This window comes from Lepidochelys olivacea (assembly GCF_965140295.1).
Source record: "Lepidochelys olivacea isolate rLepOli2 genome assembly, chromosome: 6".
Lineage (NCBI taxonomy): Eukaryota > Metazoa > Chordata > Testudines > Cheloniidae > Lepidochelys > Lepidochelys olivacea.
In genome coordinates, this window is record NC_140416.1 from 108,336,813 (window position 1) to 108,358,386 (window position 21,574).

At 39.6% G+C, this 21,574-nt stretch overlaps 1 protein-coding gene across 4 annotated transcripts in view; it reads right to left on the reverse strand.

The window, feature by feature from the left end:
• Window positions 1–21,574, reverse strand: part of CDC42BPB (CDC42 binding protein kinase beta) — a 138,842-nt gene that overhangs the window by 19,583 nt on the left and 97,685 nt on the right. For 2 of the 4 annotated variants that reach the window (XM_084630315.1, XM_084630314.1), the window contains exons 14-27: window positions 20,213–20,323; window positions 19,644–19,888; window positions 19,373–19,478; window positions 18,571–18,695; window positions 17,257–17,362; window positions 11,217–11,365; window positions 10,493–10,587; window positions 10,325–10,404; window positions 7,392–7,481; window positions 6,908–6,982; window positions 6,309–6,414; window positions 4,130–4,266; window positions 3,372–3,511; window positions 1,615–1,696 (exon numbers count right to left, since the gene is read on the reverse strand). In XM_084630315.1, coding sequence (XP_084486441.1) covers window positions 1,615–1,696; window positions 3,372–3,511; window positions 4,130–4,266; window positions 6,309–6,414; window positions 6,908–6,982; window positions 7,392–7,481; window positions 10,325–10,404; window positions 10,493–10,587; window positions 11,217–11,365; window positions 17,257–17,362; window positions 18,571–18,695; window positions 19,373–19,478; window positions 19,644–19,888; window positions 20,213–20,323 — 1,647 coding nt within the window. The remainder of the gene's footprint in view (window positions 1–1,614; window positions 1,697–3,371; window positions 3,512–4,129; window positions 4,267–6,308; window positions 6,415–6,907; window positions 6,983–7,391; window positions 7,482–10,324; window positions 10,405–10,492; window positions 10,588–11,216; window positions 11,366–17,256; window positions 17,363–18,570; window positions 18,696–19,372; window positions 19,479–19,643; window positions 19,889–20,212; window positions 20,324–21,574) is intronic. The other 2 variants (XM_084630317.1, XM_084630316.1) reach the window with 1 other exon arrangement.

A 21,574-nucleotide genomic window follows, 5' to 3' on the forward strand; every position in this document is an offset into this window, starting at 1 on the left:
CGAATTTTGCCTATTTGCACTTCCCAGGGTGCATGACTGATGTGTGGAACTTCTCTTAGCTGGCGCCTTCATTTCTCCCTTGACTGCATCTTTTCCTGAGCACTATTAGGGACAAATCTAGCTCCTAGGGAAATGTTTTCTAACGGGCCTGGGAAAGGAGTCTTTTTGGATATTGCCCTTGAACCAGAGAGTATAACTAACTGATTGGGGAAATCAAATAATTCAGAAAATAGCCTTTTTTTAGGTCAAATTTTTCCTTGTCTTCCTTCCTGACTGAGGAATGAGGCATGTTCTTTTCTGCTCTTCTCCACTGTGACCAGAGAGCTTTACCGTGTTCTTATTGGGAGACACGGTGATGGTAAGATTTTCCCCTTCTGAGCCAGACAGAGCCTTACATTCAGGGGTGTGAGCACAGAGGTTACAGAGTCCAGACTCAGACAAGACCATTCCGTGTGCTTTGCATGTCTGGATCCCATGAGGCACTCTGCACAGCCTGACCACCATATTCAAAAGATCTCTCCTCACATCCCCCAAGAACCAGCTACTCACTGCACTGAGAAGAGGGGAGCGGGCAGAACATTAATTTTAAAAGTTGGAAGGAAGTGTAGGAAAAAAAGTCAGAAAGGAGAAACAACAGTAAATACAGGTGCAAATTCTCACTGAAGAAAATATCCCCTCTAAGAGGCTAAAAAAGCTGCAGGCACACTTAAGCCGCCTCTCCGATACAGAACATTTACAGCTTTGCTTAGGGGATGGGAATAAGTGATTGGGATTGCTTGCTCTTTTACTCCTGTGCTCCATGGATATGGGACTCCATCTTAATGGACAGGATCACAGAGATATACTTGGAGAAATTAACGTTTTCAGATACAAAACTCAAGATATTAAAAGCAATGAATATTTTTTGTCTTTAAAAAGACACAATGTTCATCTTGTTCCAAATTAAAGATGATCTATAAAAAAATAAGACAATCTGTTTAGTACAAAGTCCTTAGATGACCAAATAAACACATTAAAGGTGAACTAAGAACCAAGGAAAGTTATTTCTTCTCTTTATTGATCTTCTAGAATATATAAATATGATTGTTAAATGGTTTTAAAAAGTATTCCTTATGTGGTTTTTACATTAGGTAATCAGAAATAGTAATGAGGAAGGGATGCTGCATGTGGAAGTCTGGCAAGCCACAGCTCAGGTTTCATCCTGCGATGTCACCATCCAAGTCCCTAAGATTGTAGCCAGAGTTCTCCACAGCAAAGAGAGGAAAACCAGGATCTGATCATTCCAGTGTAAAAAGAAAAACCAAAATCACTTATTTTTAAAATAAAGGAAACTATTTAAACATGACAATTTTATAGATCATAAAGAGAACAAAAAATATTCTGCATTTCATGGTTCACCTTTAAGAAGAATGCCATAACCCTTTCTACCACCTTTAGAAACTCCTTTTAACTGGTTATTTGAGATACATCTGCAAACTAATAAATATCATATTTTGCATTAAATGGTAATTGGTAACTGGAAACATCTATATGGATAACAATTAACGATGAAAATACAACATTAATATTTAACATGCATTATTTCTAAGAAAGAGCAAATTAAAACAGTCATACCCTGAATATACAAGGGATGTCTTTACGGGTTGCATGTATTACATCTGATGCTAGGACAGAGCTCACACAAAAATCTTCATCTCTGGTAAGAAAATGAAAACTATAATCAGTAAGAGGCTAACATAATTTGTTAGAGAAACCTTCTCAACTGAGTGCCAACTATCACTGATATTTGTGTTGTGGTAGCACCTACAGGCCACAATCAGGATTGGTGCTCCATTGTGCTAGGAACTGTATGCACACAAGACAAGACAAGTCCTTGTCCCAAAGAGTTTGCAATTTTAGGCCCAGATCCTGCAATTTACAGCAGGGCCTGCTGCATCTGTGGGGGCCCACTGAAGTTAATGGGCTCCAGGCATGCTCAACAGTCTATTGGGATGTCAGTGATTGATTAGGACTATTACCCTAATGATTTGGAGAGAGTTAGTTGTTCTTTGAAGCAAATGACGACATTGGAAATATAAACAATTCACACCTAAGAGTGTACAAGGTAGGAACATTTGTAGAGTTTAGATTCAAAGGATTAAGCAACATATCTCACCTGTTTGTTGGATTAAAATAAGGGAATACTTAGATTTTCAAAACAGCTAGTTTCCCACTTTTTGTGATTGTAGAAATAAACAGTGTAAATCACAACAAACTCTCATGTACTTTAGACGGTGTCCTTCTACATAGGGATTGTCTATACTGGGATTTTTAATTGCATTGTAAATTTTCATGTAATCAGACACCATTACTTGCTCCTACCATAGTGAAACATAACCAGGAACAAACCTTGGTGTCCTGTCCACAAAATAACTTACAATTGTATTGTTCAACTGGTGTTAAAACACAACTAAAAATTCCAGTGTAGACAAACCCAAAGAGGCATCAATGGATAAAGCACAAGGCTGCTAGGAGTAATGTCTGGCTGAGCTGCCTCAGGCAATCTGCTAATGAGAATGCTGTTATTTGCCATGCCTCCACATTTCTACTCTTGAACACTGTGGATTGTCACATGCCCAGGAGATCATCAGTATCAACTCTCAAACAGAATTACTGAGAGGAAAGAGCCAAGTATCTGTCACCCTATGGCACTAGGCCTTATTGGAGGGGACTGTTCATCAAGGGAGTTGTGTAAGCAGATTCTACACTAAAGAAAGGCATAAAGGTGTTTAACATTACAGGATGTTCCACTTTTACTGCATCATAGCCAAGAGAAATTTTATTTTCGTTTACTGGGTAAAAAATGGAGAGAAACAACCGGCCTGTTGTAGGAAAAAGTCTCCTGTGCTTAAAAAAAACCAGTTAAATGTAAAAACATGACCCTTGTAACCAATATAGTCAGGGAGTGCTGGGGTAATCTACAGTCTAAATTGGCAAGCTCAAAGCTTCCTGGAGAACTGCTTTAATGTACTCAGTTTTTCCAAGGTTCCTGAAATTGCTAGCTATGTTCTACCTGCGATTTGCTTGTTTGGGATTGCTCTTTCCCTGTTCATAGCCTGCACATCCCCTGTGCCCTACTTTATCTTGATTAGTTTCCCCAAGACACACATCAAACTCCAGGAGGGAACACACTAACATTATGTGATTTCAAAGAAAATGACGTGTCACACCACTTCTTACTGCTTAAATTAACCGTAAGTCCACATACAGGAGGCATAAATCATTTCAGAACAGAGTTCTTATGTTACAAGAGCTTCTTGTGTACTGATTACAGAGGCACTTGATGTAGGGAAAAATAATGGAAGTTTTCTAACTACCATGGCAACACAAACCTGAGATCCAACACCTGACTTGCAACAACTCCAGGCTGGGTGGATTTTCCTTCAGGCACATCATATAGAAATAGTTTGCAGTCACAGACAACTGCATAGGCCCTCTGCCACCCCTTCTTAACTCCTGTAGGCTTTGGAACCTGCATGTAAATAATGGATTGTTCATTATATGTAAAAATGGTTATATAGACATAAAAGAGGAAATTTAGAAAGGCATGGAGACTCACATGTGAGTGAAGGGAACCTGAACACCATATTTTGGTTATATTTAAAATTGGTGGGAAAGTGTCAGTGTACATGAAATTTCAAGAACAGAACAATTATTTATGAAGTTCCCCCATTCTCTGTCCAGGTTTAATAAATACGTTCAACTTTTCAAGTGGTAAACCCAGGACATGTATTTTCAGAGATTCCACAGATGCCAAATCGGTGACAGAGTTTACTTTTTATCCTACATTTGTCTCTGTCATAGCAAGAATTCTTTTTCCCTCAAAGGTGGTTTCTCTTTTTTATGTTTGTGGCAATTTCAGCAGCCAACTTCTAGTCCTCCAAGTAAAACCACCTGTTTCTCAAGGATTAGCATTAAGGGCATTAGTGTGAATTGTACACAATCCCAGGGCTTTAGCACAATCTGAGGACAGAGTTAAACATAGTTAGGGTTTCCAGCTACAATACAAGACCAAACAGCATCTGCAATTTAAGTTTGCAGTTATACTGGAGAAAAATACTACTCATGTCCAAGGTCAAATGATTCTTACCTTAACATAACCTTTGTATGCCATTCCTATCCCCCTTTGCACATCTACTCCAAGAGGCCTTTTGGCTTGCTCAGGGGGTATAGGACAGACCTGAGGCGCACTGTCCTTGCAGGAAACATGACATGCGAATGAACACACTGAGAACAAAAGAGAAAAACTATAATGAAATTATATTATGACGATGAATTCATCTTAATAGGTGGTGCATATTTTCTACTCTTGGAATCAGGAGACCAATGAGTTCAATTGAAATTGCCTGCAGAACATACATGTCAGCAGCACATTATTGTTTAATTATTTTGGCATAGATAAGCACTTGCTTTTTAAATACCATAAGAGGCCCCTAGCAAGCTCTTATTTCTTTTTTTCTGGCACCACATAGGGAAAGAGCCTTCTCACCACGATGCATGAGGTGGCTTATAAAATCTGCAGTTTTCTCAGGGAGATAAGGACTTTGGCAGTCCCATTAATTTCACACCACCAACCTCATTAATTCAGATAGGAATAAAGAGGCTTCAGCAGAGGGAAGGGGGTAAAGATGACTTTTGGTAAGGAAGGTGGAAATGGGAGAACAGAGGATTAGATAAATCAATATAGGAAAGGGTTAATTTAATGAGTAAATATGTAGGGGATGGGATACAGTTAAAAATAAAAAGGGAAACCATCTTGTCCAGAAAAACAGAAAAAGGGTGATATGAAGAAAATGGGCTTAGATGTATAGTAAAATAGAGGCTAATAGACAATGGTTAAGATATCGTGCTATGAGAAAGGCATATGAATAGTCAGTACTTAAAATAAAGAGTAAACACCAATAAAACTGAATTGTTGCCTCCTTTGTCTGTTGTCTATTTAGAGTGCAATACTTCAAGAGACAGAGACCTGTTATCTATAAAGCACCTAGCAAACTTTTGGGCACTGTAAATAATACTAAAAATACATGGTGCTTCACACACTAAGGATACCTGGGGCTTCCCATACATACATGAAGACAAGGTCTGTGCACTGAGGAACGTACTCAGTTTGTAATATTGTAAAGCCATCAGCACTCTGAAGGTGTTGGGAGCTGGAGAGAACAAGACGACTAGAGCAGCTCTTGTTAAAGCAATTTCTTTTATGCACACATTTTACTCTGCCACCTTCTCAATTCTTATATCCCTTTAGCTTATCTCTGGTTTCTTACGTCACTATCATGAGCTGGTGTCAGCCTGACAATGGGGAGATTAGTGGTTGAGTTCTTGCTGACAGACATGAGGCAATAGGAGAACGAGGTTGTCAGACCACTGGAGACAGACTGTTCCAGGATTGAGGGAAAGGAAGGGAAGTGCAGAGCTGCAAGAAGGAGACGACAAAGTATGACTACGGGTGGGTGCAGTTGGAGTAACAGGTGCTGCCTACAGAGAGGAAGGGGAGTGAGATTAGATTAGAAATAGATTATGACTGATGTGTGAAAATGTGCGAAGATGAGACTGAAGAGCCAGAATGTGATACAGAAGGTGCCAGTGGAGAGATGTTAAGTGGGGACTGAGCTGGGCATAGCGATCCAAGAGGACGCTTATTTCTACAGTGGTGTTTTGGACAGATCTGAGGAGAGATATGTGAAGTCAGAGGGGCCAAACAGGAGGAATGGCAGTAATCAAGGCAAAAGGTGATTAAGGCTCAGACAAGTATTTTCAGAGCGAAACTTCCCAATACTCATACTTCAGATGCAACCGTCAGGGTAGAAATTCCTATAAAAATTAAGTAACAGTGGAAAGGAAAAAAAGGATTTCAGAGACACTGAACAGAAAACTGACAGGATCTGATGACACCCTGGATCTAAAGGGTAAAACAGGAGGCAAATGTTTCCAAACCTGTGGATTTTGGAGAAGTGGACACTGGAAATTTACAGCGTTAGATTAGTACGGCAATAACATCGCTGCAATATGAGTTTCTCCATGTTCCAAAAAGAATGCTAAGGATTAATGGTTATACTAGTACGGAGAAATATTGCAGGAAGATAAATCTCTGAGCTTAAGAAAAACTTGAGAATTGCATTCCTTAACTGTTACAAGTCTGCAGATGTAAAAAGGTAGGAGGAAAAGGCACAACAGTATTATTTTCCATTGAGTAACTTGTTGCTTTAAAATAAATGATTTTTAGGTTAGATGACTGAAAATTCAGAATGGTTTAACTGACTCACCATCGCAGGCATAGCCTTGTCGAACTAATCCCACCATGAGAGATGTGCAGTGACTGCACTGAGTAGGGCTTGAAAAGGACTTGATATTGAGTTGGTGAGCTTTAGGCTGCAAGATAAGTTCAGGATAAAATAAAGCTACATGATAAGGGGGATCAATCAACTCCTATCTCCATGCAATATGTTTATCTTTTCTTTATCTTATTAGCAGGAGGGAATTATAAAATACTGCTTTCTTGTAACTAACTACAACTTGTCAGAAGTCCTGCAAGACAGAACTTTCTCTCAAAGTCATGTTGCATATTCTTTGATTTCTAATTTAAGAAAGACACACCCATGTTAGGAGCAGAACCAGACAGGTATTTCTAGTACAAAATAAAAAACCCAAATCTACTAACTAATCCAAAATAATTTTTTCTGATCTCTGACAAAACTAAACACTTAAATAATAATTACTTACGAATATGAATTAAAAACAGGCTTACAAATAAACAGCAAATAAAAAACCCAGACAGGACAAACCCAAACATACGGATAGCTAATTTATATAAAGCATCTCTTTTCTTTAGTTCTTACAAATAAGGTGAACAAGGTCCCCCTACCTTTGGTACAGCTAGAGAAATGGACTGAATGGTAGGGGAGGGAACAGCAGGCATCCTCTGAAGCCGTATTGGTTCCTGAATCACAAAAAACTACAGTTGAGCAAAATGAGGCTTCAATAATTTGTTTTACAAAGGATCAGTAAGAGTTTAGATTTTAGAACATATTGCCATTCCTGATTTACTGTGAATGAATTACATCTTAAAGCGCTCATAGGAAAGCCTGCATAACAACAAACAAGCAGCAATACGAAAATGGGTATGAAAATGGAGTACATCAACATACGCAGAGACTGGGAAAACCTGCAACTGTTCTCAAAGCATGTGTGCTTATAACAATGACACATGTCTGCAAATAAGCTAACACTCAAGGTTGGATTAAGCCTCTTCATGGTGAGTAATGTCTGTGATATACATTTATAACAAACCAGCAGTGCTTAAAGACCTAAGTGAATTACTCTGACTAATAAAATACCAGCTGCCTTACTTCTTGCTGCTGTTCTGTAGTCATAACAGAAGTGGATGGTGAGACTTCTGGTTTGGGACCTTGTGTTTCCTGCTCACTTATAGAACTTGTCTGCAAAAAATGTTAGCAAACAAATTAGATTAATACTATAGATCTGAAGTAGTGTTCTTGCATCAACATGAAATAAATCCTAGAATGGTTACAATTATTAACTCAGAGCAAAAATAATAGTTTGTGAAACACAACATTAAGAGCACTGCTAATGTCTATAAATGCTATGTAATGTCTGTTTCTAAAAAAAAAAAAAAAATCAGATCCACTAAATGATAGCAAAAGTGTAGAAATGGAAGTATCATATTTTAAAAATTCCCAAATGGTAGGTGGCATAATAGCCATAAACATCAGCCTCCTTCTCCCTGAAATCCAAGAAGGACCCTTCATAACATGATTGGACTTCACCAACCACATCTTTGAATGTTGCTCCTACATTCTTGTACGCTGGTATGAGAGGAAGCCAGGCTTCCTGGACAACCAACCATGAAATATTTACTACAGTAGGATTTTTACAATGCAGAGCCGCCACCGATCCAATCATAAGGTTTTTAAAGTGACTTCATCCAATTTATTTTTAGTATTTAAAAAAATATTTCAGGAATTTTATAGATAGAATTTTGTTACCATTTGGAATTCTAACAATAATTACAACACATTTCATTAATACTAGAAATTAATACCACACATCCTCTATTAATTAAATACATATTTACAATAACTACTACTAATTGCCAGCACAAGGGGTAGTGTGCTATAATTCTAGAGTTAAAACAGCTCGGTGGGGAATTAGGATATTATATTATTGTACTCTGTGGACATTGGGAAGATTCTGATTAGCAAACATCAGATTAAACTTTCTAAAATATAATGTAATTAGTAGTAAAGGCCGTTGAGTAAGAGTCATACTCACTCTTCAGCTACTTTAGATTGGAAGATAACTCAACAGTTACACTAGATATGTGTCGACATTTTGTTATATGCTGATTGGTAGTGCTAGACTGAGGAATATCAAATAAACATGAAATTGTATCCTTGTGTAAAACAAAAGTATGTTACCATGATAAACAAGATTCATCTTTAGCCATGACTGTATTGTCAAAGTATCTTAAATTGTCAGCCTGTAAGGAGGTTTAAAAAAAAAAAAAATCAACTATTTCTATTTAGTGGGTTAATTTGTAGTAAAAAGTTATTATGGAAGAAAAAAAATCCACTAGTTTTAGGATGCCAATCTTACAAATACAGGTCATAAATTAAGGAGACAAATGTATCAGCAAGAACTTACTTCTTCCCAAAAGGCTAGCAGAGAAGACGTAGACGAGGAAGAAAGAGAATCCTTTGTTGTAACAGATATGAGGGATAAAAATGATCACTTATCACCCATAAGAAACTTCAGAGGGATTATTTGTAGGCTAATTAAATGAATGTTTATGCAGCAAACGGATATTTACACAAACCAAAATAACCAAGAAAATCGGGGGAGGTATGTTATAAGTGTACCTTCAAAAAGTTAATGGAAATTTTGTTAATCAAAATATTCAGACTTCTAACAGTAATTCATTAGAAAATGATACTCAACTTTCCTTAGCACTTATTTATTTATGGTGGGATATATGACGTGGCCTTTTGGTTTATTATGCATTTAATTTTTTAAGCCCTACATTTCAATTATAAAAACAGTGATTCAATCCTTATTCAAACAAAGTGCTTTAAAATCTCATTTGTTGACTAAGTAATGTCAATTTGCTTTAAATGAGAAACTATCGAGGTCAGTAGACCTAAGAACTCACACCATGGCAGCAGCACATTTCATACGCTTTTCATCTATTCCTTTTCTAAAGGAATGTCTGGGGAGTGGAAGTGGAATAGTATACACAATGACCTGCTGTGTTAATAGTAAATAAACTAGCAGACAGATACTCTAATAGGAAATAGCACACATTTATGGTTTATGTATTGCACATCTCACAGCATGTCCCTGACTTCTTGGGAACAGCAACAATGTGAGAAATACATAGAAAGCACAGTAATCACAAGGAAACACCACCTAGATACAAATATCTATCTAGGTAGACCAGGATTTAATCCCAACCAGTATAACTGCAGCCCTCTAGTTTATACTATCAGAGTTCTTATGATTTTCATTCTTAACTGTCTGTTTTAAATGTTATACAAAACATGTCCAGAAACCCATCAAGGATCAAGAGTTCATAAAGTAAGGAAATGTGATTCACTGCAGTAATTAACAGCTGTTTCCTCAGGGGATGTACAAACTTTACGCACCGAACCCACAATTTGTATGATTAACTTTCTAAAGAAAATCAGAGGGTGTGTCATGACAAAGCTGAGCTACAGTCCAACAAAAACCTTGAAAAAGTCCTATTTGGCCTACACCAACATGCTGGGTCTTCTGCATCTCTGAAGCTCTTCCCAGTTCCATCTACTCTAACCGCCCAAGCTTGGAGACGACAATTTCACAGACAAGATGAGTCACCCTTTGGAGCTCATCAATGCATTTAAATCAGCCAGTTTGTCAGCAGATGCAACCATGTAACCAGCAGCTATACACGCTGCCCTTTAGTTTGTGAAGCATGTTCAGAAAAAGTGAATGCATTATTTATCCAGTAGAAGTTCTCAGATATTTTTCTATCCTGGTTCTTTTGCTTACCTTAAAGTGGGATTTTACAACTATTTCAAAAAGTTATAGCTTTCTCTACTAATGCCTAGCTACCTGACATCTATTATAGGGGCAATGTGCACTTGCTACATACTTTTAATTCGTCTTGCATATTTCATACTCATTTGTCAGAACCTAATTTACTGCATATTACCCATGCATAAACTTTAATTAATTCAAAATCCTCAAGACACATTTTTGTAGTCACTTGATGTTAAAAACTCACTCTAAAAGTCAGATCACGTGCAAGAGGTGAAGTGTTGAAATATTCAAAAATTGAATCTTGAAAGTCTGGAAGTTTGAGACCTGAAAGAAAATAATTACCTGATTTAGCTCAAAGAAAAACACTACAGATAATAAGCTCAAAATTAATTCTAATACTAACTTTAGTTACCTGTATCTGTTCTGTATTTTTCTTCCAGCTTTTTCTTCAATCCCTCCATTTCTTCCAACAGTTCCTGATTTTTTGCTTCAGATTCCTTCAGCTTACTAGAACATGAAAACCATTAAATATTTGAAAGGGAAGAAATTTACTGCATAATTTTATATTCTTGTTTTTACTAGCAGTCGTCCCCCTTTTGCCTTTTAGCAACACCTGCCTTCTTTTTAAGGCAGATCATTTCCCCCAGCCCACCATTCCTGTGAATTACAATTTCACTACCATGCTAGATTGAGAGTCCTTTAGGTTATCTGCATCTCTCTCTGTGATGTTGCAGGTGGTAGCTAACTGATGATAATCTCTTGGTAGGATGGTCTTCCCTTCCCCATACCACCATCCTCTCTCCAGCTGCTCTAAGAAAGGGGCTTTCTGATGCTACTCCTAGTACCCATTTCTCCTGCATGGCAAAGACCCACATATTACAATCAATCCACTCACTTGGGCATGCTGCTTTATCTTAAAAATTACTTGAAGAAATCTGTAGAATTTTTAAATGGAGTTGGGGAAAAAACCTGTAATAGACAGGTTTTCTGTCAGGGTGTAAGTTTCTTGGCATAAAGGAGGGTAAATTAATAAGTGTTTGTTATTTGAACAGGTAGCTAAGAGTGGCACATTAAGGATAACCCAGCATGTTAGAATGTTCAGATGAACAAGACTGCACACTTCAGTAATTTATTACCTCTCAAAGGATATGTTTGCATCTTTAACCTTTCTTAACTCTTCTTGAATTAGCTGTTTGGCACGTATTTCTGCATCCAGGGCAGATTGCAGTTCCAGCCTTGCTGACATATCCAGCTTCTGACTTCGTCGCAGTTTCCAAAGTGGATCCTATTGCAGTAAGTTATTGTACATTAACATCAACTCTCTAAAGTAATTTTCCTCCTTTGTTCACAAATACAAAGAGAACACAGAACCTCTGATCCCCCCAGATTTGCCCCAGAGATCTTAATTTAAAAATCACATGCTAACACTTTCATTGTTATGATGAAACAGTTTAAATGGACCCTGTCAAAATTGGCCCAATATTTAAATTTTATAAAACAGGCTTTTATAAAAAGCCATGACCAATAAGTGTTCAGTCCGTAGTTTTAAAGCAATTAATGGTTCATCTGCAGTGCCTGAAACCCAAATTCTGCAACACTAAAAACTTGAAAATGACTATGAATAAAGGTGAAAGTGCCTTCACTGATTTTCATTGTCCGCGCTGAGAGAAAAATAAAGAGTACAGTGAAACTGGAGTTTTAGAATGTTCACAGTCAATCAAGGGTGTGTTATTACTGACATATGTACAAACTTCTGCTTGTTTACAACGAAAGGTTTTTAAGTTGTCAGCATCTCTTTGAGAAACCTAAAGACAGTATATGTATTTTTTTTAATCTTGTTGTACATTATACACCAATTTAAGATATGGATTAGTTTCTCTGCATTTTATTACCAGAAAACGGTATTTTTGATTTTCCAAGATAGATAATTTTTCAAGGTTTTTTTTTATTTTAGGAGGTACTTAAACATTTTCATAGTGTGGATTGTATCTTAATAGAGATTGTCTCGTGGACACCTATCCACCCACTCAAGATCATAACACTGTATAACATTCCCATGGCAACTGCAGCAATTTCTTGCACTGAAACAGAATATTAAAAATATATTTTTTGCTCGCTAATGAAGTTTAGTAGCTGAGACCAAGGAAAGCAACACTATTTTAACATAATGGTGACCTGGGGAGAGCTGAAAGTGTCCAAAGAATCTCAGTTGTCCAAGAACCACAATCTGAAAGGCGATGCCTTATTTCATTTCCATATATACCTGAAGTCTGCTCCAAATACATGAGTATTAATTTAGAGCAAATTTGCTAAAGTCTATGAAACCTGCCTTGATATAGTATGTCATCTGCTTTTTAAATTTTGACAGTAGGCAAAAAGCAAATGGTCACTGTCTGCCTTAAATTTGCCACTTCCTCCTCTTGCACTCGTCTTCACTTTCTACCCCAGTTCACTCTCTACCCCAAGTAAGGGAGGGATGGTGCACAGCTGTACTGCCTTAGGAAGAAAGGCAGGAAAAAAATTACAAGCCACAATTTGCTCTCTTGCTCCCCGCTTACTCTGAAGTAGGAAGGAAAAGGGAATGTAATATGTTACTAGCATGGGCGGAGACTGGGGAGCATGGGGGCATTGCCCCTCCAAATAGAGAAGTCAAACTATGCCTATGGTTACCAGTATAAACCAGTAGCAGGTTACTTTCCCCTTGTGTGCTGGTCAGTGTGTTGGATGAGTAGAGGCCCCATGAAGATGCTCTCCTTCCCCATTCTTGGACTTACCAAGTGCTAAGGACAAGAGAGAATTTTGCCCTTAGGACTGTAAGCTTTCCTTAGCAGGGGCTCCCTTCTTTAAGGCCACTAGACAAAATTATGAAATATAAATTAATATAACTTGCTGCTTAACATTTTTCTTCCTGATCCCAGATGTTGATCATCTTATGCCATGAAGCATGAAGAATGAAACCTCTTGTAGTTTTATTATTACTGTCAGGGCAAATGGCTATTATTCATTTATGTGTCTAAACCTTTTGGGGTATGGTGTATTAAAAATATTCCCTTTTATTTCTTTTAGAAATGTTTATTTTATTGACTCTTTTCTTTAATCCTGTTTTAAGGCATAGTTTGCAATTAATGGCAGGTACTAGCAATAAGCAAAACACGGGATTTTATCAAATTTGGATTGTGTGACACAGAGACCCCTGGGCAAAGGTGCCCTGTTCTTTGCAATCAGCTCTCACCTCAGACCTGAAACTCACTACAGCAAACATGTCTTTTTTATCCATAAAGAACATGTAAGGTATCTACAGAAAGTTCGTACCTTGTCATGACTCAATCACAGAGATGTACGGATGGATATTATTAAAGGAACAATGAGTATTGTAAGCAAGACATGGGAAGTAATTCTTCTGCTCTACTCTGTGCTGATTAGGCCTCAACTGGAGTATTGTGTCCAGTTCTGGGCACCACATCAGGAAAAACTACTTAACTGTCAGGGTGGTTTAGCACTGGAATAAATTGCCTAGGGAGGTTGTGGAGTCTGTGTCATTGGAGGTTTTTAAAAGCAGGTTAGACAAACACCTGTCAGGGATGGTCAGCAATTCTCAAACTTATTTAATTGTGCCCCCCGCCCCCTTTGTGTCTGTAGTAGTTTACATCCCCCTAGCACACAAGAACATATACCAATAAAAAAACCCCATGAAACTCATGAAATATTAAAAACAGTACGTCATTCATTTAAACCAAGCTAACGATCCACTGTAATAAGAGCTAAAGCAAAACTGTGATTGTGGTCAATGCTTACAATTAGATGTCCATACCATGTCATAGCAAACCGAGTAACACAGATGGCAACAACTTTATATAACGCTATGCAAGCTTAACAGAAATCCATCGAAATGCACAGCACCATCTGAAGACCTGATACACCTAGAGGAATCAGCTTTGTTAGTTATTCACTGCTGCTGGTAAAATGTGGGCAGTGTTTTTTGTCTAACGCTTCTCATGACCATTCCCAGCCTTCAGTTTGAGAACCTCTTGTCTAGATAATACTTCGTCCTGCCATGAGTGCAGGGGACTGGACTAGAAGACCTCTTGAGGTCCCTTCCAGTCCTGTGATTCTACGATAAATCAGGTTTCAGAGTAGCAGTCGTGTTAAAAAGAAAAGGAGTACTTGTGGCACCTTAGAGACTAACCAATTTATTTGAGCATAAGCTTTCGTGAGCTACAGCTCATTTCATTGGATGCATTCAGTGGAAAATACAGTGAGGAGATTTATATACACACAGAACATGAAAAAATGGGTGTTATCATACACACTGTAAGGAGAGTGATCACTTAAGATGAGCTATTACCAGCAGGGGAGCAGGGCGGGGTTGGGGGGGAGGGGAGAAAACCTTTTTTAGTGATAATCAAGGTGGGTCATTTCCAGCAGTTAACAGGAATGTCCGAGGAGCAGTTGGGGGGAGGGGGGGGGGAAATAAACATGGGGAAATAGTTTTACTTTGTGCAAGGACACATCCACTCCCAGTCTCTATTCAAGCCTACGTTAATTGTATCCAGTTTACAAATTAATTCCAATTCAGCAGTCTCTTGCTGGAGTCAGCAGCACTGCTATGGGTACCCGCATGGCCCCACAGTATACCAACTTTTTTATGGCTGACTTAGAACAACGCTTCCTCAGCTCTCGTCCCCTAATGCCCCAACTCTACTTGCACTACATTGATGACATCTTCATCATCTGGACCCACGGAAAAGCAGCCCTTGAAGAATTCCACCATGGTTTCAACAATTTCCATCACAACATCAACCTCAGCCTGGACCAGTCCACACAAGAGATCCACTTCCTGGACACTACGGTGCTAATAAGCGATGGTCACATAAACACCACCCTACACCAGAAACCTACTGACCGCTATTCCTACCTACATGCCTCCAGCTTTCACCCAGACCACACCACACGATCCATTGTCTACAGCCAAGCTCTACGATACAACCGCATTTGGTCCAACCCCTCAGACAGAGACAAACACCTACAAGATCTCTATCAAGCATTCTTAAAACTACAATACCCACCTGCTGAAGTGAAGAAATACATGGACAGAGCCAGAAGAGTACCCAGAAGACACCTACTACAGGACAAGCCCAACAAAGAAAATAACAGAACGCCACTAGCCATCACTTTCAGCCCCCAACTAAAACCTCTCCAACGCATCATCAAGAATCTACAACCTATCCTGAAGGACGACCCATCACTCTTACAGATCTTGGGAGACAGGCCAGTCCTTGCTTACAGACAGCCCCCCAACCTGAAGCAAATACTCACCAGCAACCACACACCACACAACAGGAACCTATCCTTGCAACACAGCCCGTTGCCAACTCTGTCCACATATCTATTCAGGTGACACCATCATAGGGCCTAATCACATCAGCCACACTGTCAGAGGCTCGTTCACCTGCACATCTACCAATGTGATATATGCCATCATGTGCCAGCAATGCCCCTTTGCCATGTACAATGGTCAAACTGGACAGTCTCTACGTAAAAGAATAAATGGACACAAATCAGACGTCAAGAATTATAACATTCAAAAACCAGTCAGAGAACACTTCAATTTCTTTGGTCACTCTATTACAGACCTAAAAGTTGCAATTCTTCAACAAAAAAAACTTCAAAACCAGACTCCAACGAGAGACTGCTGAATTCGAATTAATTTGCAAACTGGATACAATTAACTTAGACTTGAATAGACACTGGGAGTGGATGGGTCATTACACAAAGTAAAACTATTTCCCCATGTTTATTCCCCCCCCACTGTTCCTCAGACGTTCTTGTCAACTGCTGGAAATGGCTCACCTTGATTATCACTACAAAAGGTCAGTCCGTCCCCCGTCCCCCCGATACTGCTGGTAATAGCTCACCTTACCTGATCACTCTCGTTACAGTGTGTATGGTAACACCCATTGTTTCATGTTATCTATGTATATAAATCTCCCCACTGTGTTTTCCACTGAATGCATCCGATGAAGTGAACTGTAGCTCCCGAAAGCTTATGCTCAAATAAATTTGTTAGTCTCTAAGGTGCCACAAGTACTCCTTTTCTTTTTATGATAAATCAGTCACCACAAGGTAATGTGTCTTAATGATTATCTATTCAAGCAAGTGGGAGTTGTCACTCCTCCCTAGTCAGTTGACAAGGTAATGCAGGGTTTCATTGTCTACCTTTGCACATCCCGGAACAGTCAATGGGGAAAACACCAGACATTACAAACCACCAAAACCATTTAAAGGTAGAAAAGACACTCTACAGCAAGGCAGGGATTTGCCTGGCCTGTGAGCAGAAATAAATGGCTGGTTTCAGTATACCAGAATAGGGAAAAGTACTAACCACTCGCTGAGGAAAACCCCTGGCAGACGTGGGTACTTTCATGAAAATTTGAATCCTGGTTCTTGAGAAACCAGCCAGCTCTGCAACAGCTGGAACTTCGGTGAGAAAAATCTAGTTTATTATATGGGAAAGATAACTATTCATGTAAACTCAGGTTCACGTTTTATTATGTTGTTTTATACTGTAACCACTTGTTTCCATTGCTCTCTCTTGTTTCTAGTTAAATCTTTATTTAAATAAATAAATCCACTTTTATCATAAGTGGTCACAAGTGCTGTGTGATTCACAAGAGAGGTGGTTTAAGGTAAAACTAGTAAACTGGGGAACACTGTACCTTTGGGTGCCGAGGATTTTGAATTTCTGTGAGTAGTCAGTGTCAGGGGCTGTATATCACAGGGGAATGATTCAAAGGGATTCGGTGCACCTATTATTAACCTGCCTGGGGAAGGAAGGGCTGGCACAAGCCAGAGGAGAGAGTAGCTGAAAGGCTGACACTGCACTACGACAAGACTCCCTCTCTCTAGAGAAGATGGTAACAAGGTGACTCACAGGCCTGGGTATCCCAAGAACTGTCACAGTGGTGTAACTGAGATTCACACACAATGGGGCAAAGTAGACAGGATAATCAAAGCACACAGTCTTCATTAGAAAACACCTCTGGCTATTTGCATACTACACCCTTTCTTGATAAATAAGAGGATTTCTAAATGAACGTGGAAGTAAATGAAGCCAAGTATTAAGAATTTTAGGCATCCAGAATTAGAAAGCCTTCTGAATGCTTGCTGTTGACCTACCAATGTTCTTGAGCCCAGACTAGAGATTCTCAATGACTCTAATTCTTCTGTCATCTTGGAAGCTAAAGCCTGAAGATATCCACGTGCGTCCTTCTCATCACTTACCCTAGAGTGCAATTACAAAGCAGTTACTTAAACAAGACCTTGTTTAGAAGCTGGAGAAAATATAAAACTTTGATACTCAGGCACCATGCACCAGGAAACAAGTCATCTTGCTGCCAAATATCAACAGAGTATTTGTACTGAATTTAGGGTCACAAGCAAGGATAGAGCACTGGGGAAATTGCCAGGCCCAGGATGGAGCCTAGCTGTGCCTCCTTTAGGACCTCCCTCCACCTGGTTCCCCTACCCCTGGATGCTGCCAGGTGTTTCATGATAGCTTCCCCTCTAGAACCCAACAGCAACCACACAGCATTTCATTACTACTGCATGGAGCCTGATCTGCTTGTTCCATGAATAGCCAGAAGCTGATTTCTATGGGCCTCCTCCAGGTTCCCTCCCTCTCAGTGCCCAGAAAAGCATATAAACATGCCCTCTGAGCCCCTTTCCTCCCTACTTCACTACCTGAAAGATTCTTTTCAAGCCTATAGGTCACTCCAGGGACAAGAAACTCTTCTTTCGGAGAAGCACTGCTCTTTAGGCCTAGGCTCCATCACCACCGAGTCTCAGGTGGAGGAAGAATGTGAGCACACCTTTATGAATGTGTGTACACATGCCTGCCTGTGTTCTTACACTCTTGAAACACTTGCACATAGCCTGTCAAACCAGTAAGGTACTAATGAATAGAAACTGTGTGCAAGAGAGAGGCCGTCTTTCTGACTGCAAGTGCTTGTCTGGGTGAGGGTGGGAACACTAAAACTAAAAGGAGGAAATACAAGAGGCCCTAAGCCTTCTGGGGACTGCAGGCAATGACACTGGAGACTGAACTGCTACAAGGTAGTCTCCTGCTTTGAGTCTCCTGCTTGTCCTGAACCCTGTAAGTTCTGGCAGTTGCCCTGAGTGAATTAGTCAGAAAATTCTATAGGAAATCAAGGATAGTGATTCATGATTTAATAATCATTTTAAATTTTGACTTGAACTGACACTGAAATCTTCTTCTTGTGCATTTAATATTCTATGACAGTAATTTGCTGCAAAATGAAAAAATCCTACTACTTAATCCACTGGTAAACAAAAGACAAAACAGATCATCAGCAACCACATCCAGGTATAGTTTTCCACTAATCTTCAAAAATCCACAGAAGACTTGGTTATGTTAAAAAGGCCGTATCTGTATTTCAAAAGTTGAAGATTGCTATCTGGAATAGTACATACCACTGAATAATTTCTGCAATCTGAGCTTCCCAATGAGCAACCGATTCCTTCTTTGCTGCCAGGTCTTGGAGCTCATCTTCTAGCTGCCTGTTTTGTGCTGTTAATTTATCCACAAAGGAACAAAGCTGAAATGAAAAGTGATCAGTTGTTTTCATCTGCAATTTATGTCACTTTCAGACTCATTATGCATGTGGAATATACACAAACAAGACCACTAGAGGATACGAAGAAGCTCTGTCAAAACAATGTAGCCTTCAGAAACCGTTTTTCTCAGGCTCTATGAGTGTGACTTCCAGGTCTAGTAGTACTCAGGTTCATGTGCCACTTCAAACAAGGGAAATGAGAAGAGGAGAAATGAATAGAAAAACCAATGAGTGCCAAAGATAGTGTGTAGTCCAAGATTGGGGATAGTTGGTATCACCCCTTTTATACTCTTGGAATACTCCATTGGGGGGGAAGGGGGAAAATCCCCAGTGGACAGCTTTTCATAAAATTCCACTGCTCAGCATGGCGGCACCAATCCCACCAGTGTGAGTGGCCTCTGCATACTACAAGAGGAAACTGATTTGTCCACGTCCGTGGCATACATGTGTGACAGTCGAAATTACTCCTATCCATACTAATGAAAAAATCCCATTTTTAAAGCATATTCATGGTTTCTTCTTTGGTCAGTGAATTTTATAGAGAACTATCACAATATCAGAGTGACTTAAAAGGTAACAAGATTTACGTGAAAAACAGAACACTAGTTTTCAAGAAGAGTAATTGAACTTTGTCCCAAAACAATGGCTCTACTAACTACCTTTTCATTTTCCGTTGTTAACTTTTTGTTATCGTCAAAGAACATGGTTCTTTCCCGTTCATATTTCTCTTTTATTGTTCCTACAGTCTCCTCCATCTCATTGTGCCTGAGGGAAAAAAATAGAGAATGTACAACTTTACAGACCACTGGGCGTGGTTGGGATTTTCAAAAGACACTAGGGGAGTTAGGTGCCCAAAATCCCACTACACGAGAGATGCGGCAGCTGGTGGGGGGAATTTCTCCAGCAAAGTGGTTTCATACAGACCCTTACCTCTCTCGTTTTGCCTTTTCCAATTTATCTTTTAGCATCATGATCTCTTTCTGCAGTGCTAGCTGATGGCTTTCTGAATCATGCACCTCCTTTTTTATATTTTTTACTTCCAAGACATGGGATGCCTCTCGCCTGACTAACTCCTCTTCATAGAACAAGATTTTCTTTTCTAGCTCAGACTTCATTTTGGAAAGCTCCTGCTGATGTTCTAATGTGGCACCTGCTGCACGGCCTCCTTGCTTTAGCTGCAGAAGCAAGAGAGTGAAAATTATCAGGAAAAGACGACCCAAGATTTTTCTAGTGTTGCTTAGAAAGTTAGGAATAAATGTGGACAGGTAAAAGCCAAGAGATTAACATCAATAACATAGTTTGTGGGAAAACAATTTGAAAAAAGCAAGTAGATCTAACAGGCTGTGTCAGGTTTCTATGAAAGCCCGATTCAGTTAAAAGACACAAAGTGCCACAAATGTACACGCTTAGATAAGCGAAGTTATTGGAGGCTCGGTCTTGTATCAGTAGTGAAAAGGGCATCTGTTTCCCCATATTTTGCATTTTTAAAATAATGGTACCTTTAGTGCTTCCAGTTCATTTTCCAGCTGCTTGGAGAAAATCTCACTGTGTTCACGAAGCTTGCGTTCTTTTGATGCTTCTGCGGTGACATCCTCAAGTTGAGCTTCCAGCTGTGAAAAAGAAAACCTTAAATTATGTCAAAGCAGACAGACAGTTGTAGCTTCCCTGCTCCTTTCCTCTCCTCTCAGGCTGCTTTTGGGTCCTTGGAAACAGCAGGACTCCCTTACCTCCCAACCTTATAACTCTTGCAGCCCACACTGTGACCATTTTTCAGAGTAACAGCCGTGTTAGTCTGTATTCGCAAAAAGAAAAGGAGTACTTGTGGCACCTTAGAGACTAACCAATTTATTTGAGCATGAGCTTTCGTGAGCTACAGCTCACTTCATCGGATGCATACCGTGGAAACTGCAGCAGACTTTATATATATACAGAGAATATGAAACAATATCTCCTCCCACCCCACTGTCCTGCTGGTAATAGCTTATCTAAAGTGATCATCAGGTGGGCCATTTCCAGCACAAATCCAGGTTTTCTCACCCTCCACCCCCCCACACAAATTCACTCTCCTGCTGGTGATAGCCCATCCAAAGTGACAACTCTTTACACAATGCGCATGATAATCAAGTTGGGCTATTTCCTGCACAAATCCAGGTTTTCTCACATCCCCCCCACCCCCATACACACACAAACTCACTCTCCTGCTGGTAATAGCTCATCCAAACTGACCACTCTCCATGTTTAAATCCAAGTTAAACCAGAACATCTGGGGGGGGGGGGGTAGGAAAAAACAAGAGGAAACAGGCTACCTTGCATAATGACTTAGCCACTCCCAGTCTCTATTTAAGCCTAAATTAATAGTATCCAATTTGCAAATGAATTCCAATTCAGCAGTTTCTCGCTGGAGTCTGGATTTGAAGTTTTTTTGTTTTAAGATAGCGACCTTCATGTCTGTGATTGCGTGACCAGAGAGATTGAAGTGTTCTCCAACTGGTTTATGAATGTTATAATTCTTGACATCTGATTTGTGTCCATTTATTCTTTTACGTAGAGACTGTCCAGTTTGACCAATGTACATGGCAGAGGGGCATTGCTGGCACATGATGGCATATATCACATTGGTGGATGTGCAGGTGAACGAGCCTCTGATAGTGTGGCTGATGTTATTAGGCCCTGTGATGGTGTCCCCGGAATAGATATGTGGGCACAATTGGCAATGGGCTTTGTTGCAAGGATAAGTTCCTGGGTTAGTGGTTCTGTTGTGTGGTATGTGGTTGTTGGTGAGTATTTGCTTCAGGCTGCGGGGCTGTCTGTAGGCAAGGACTGGCCTGTCTCCCAAGATTTGTGAGAGTGTTGGGTCATCC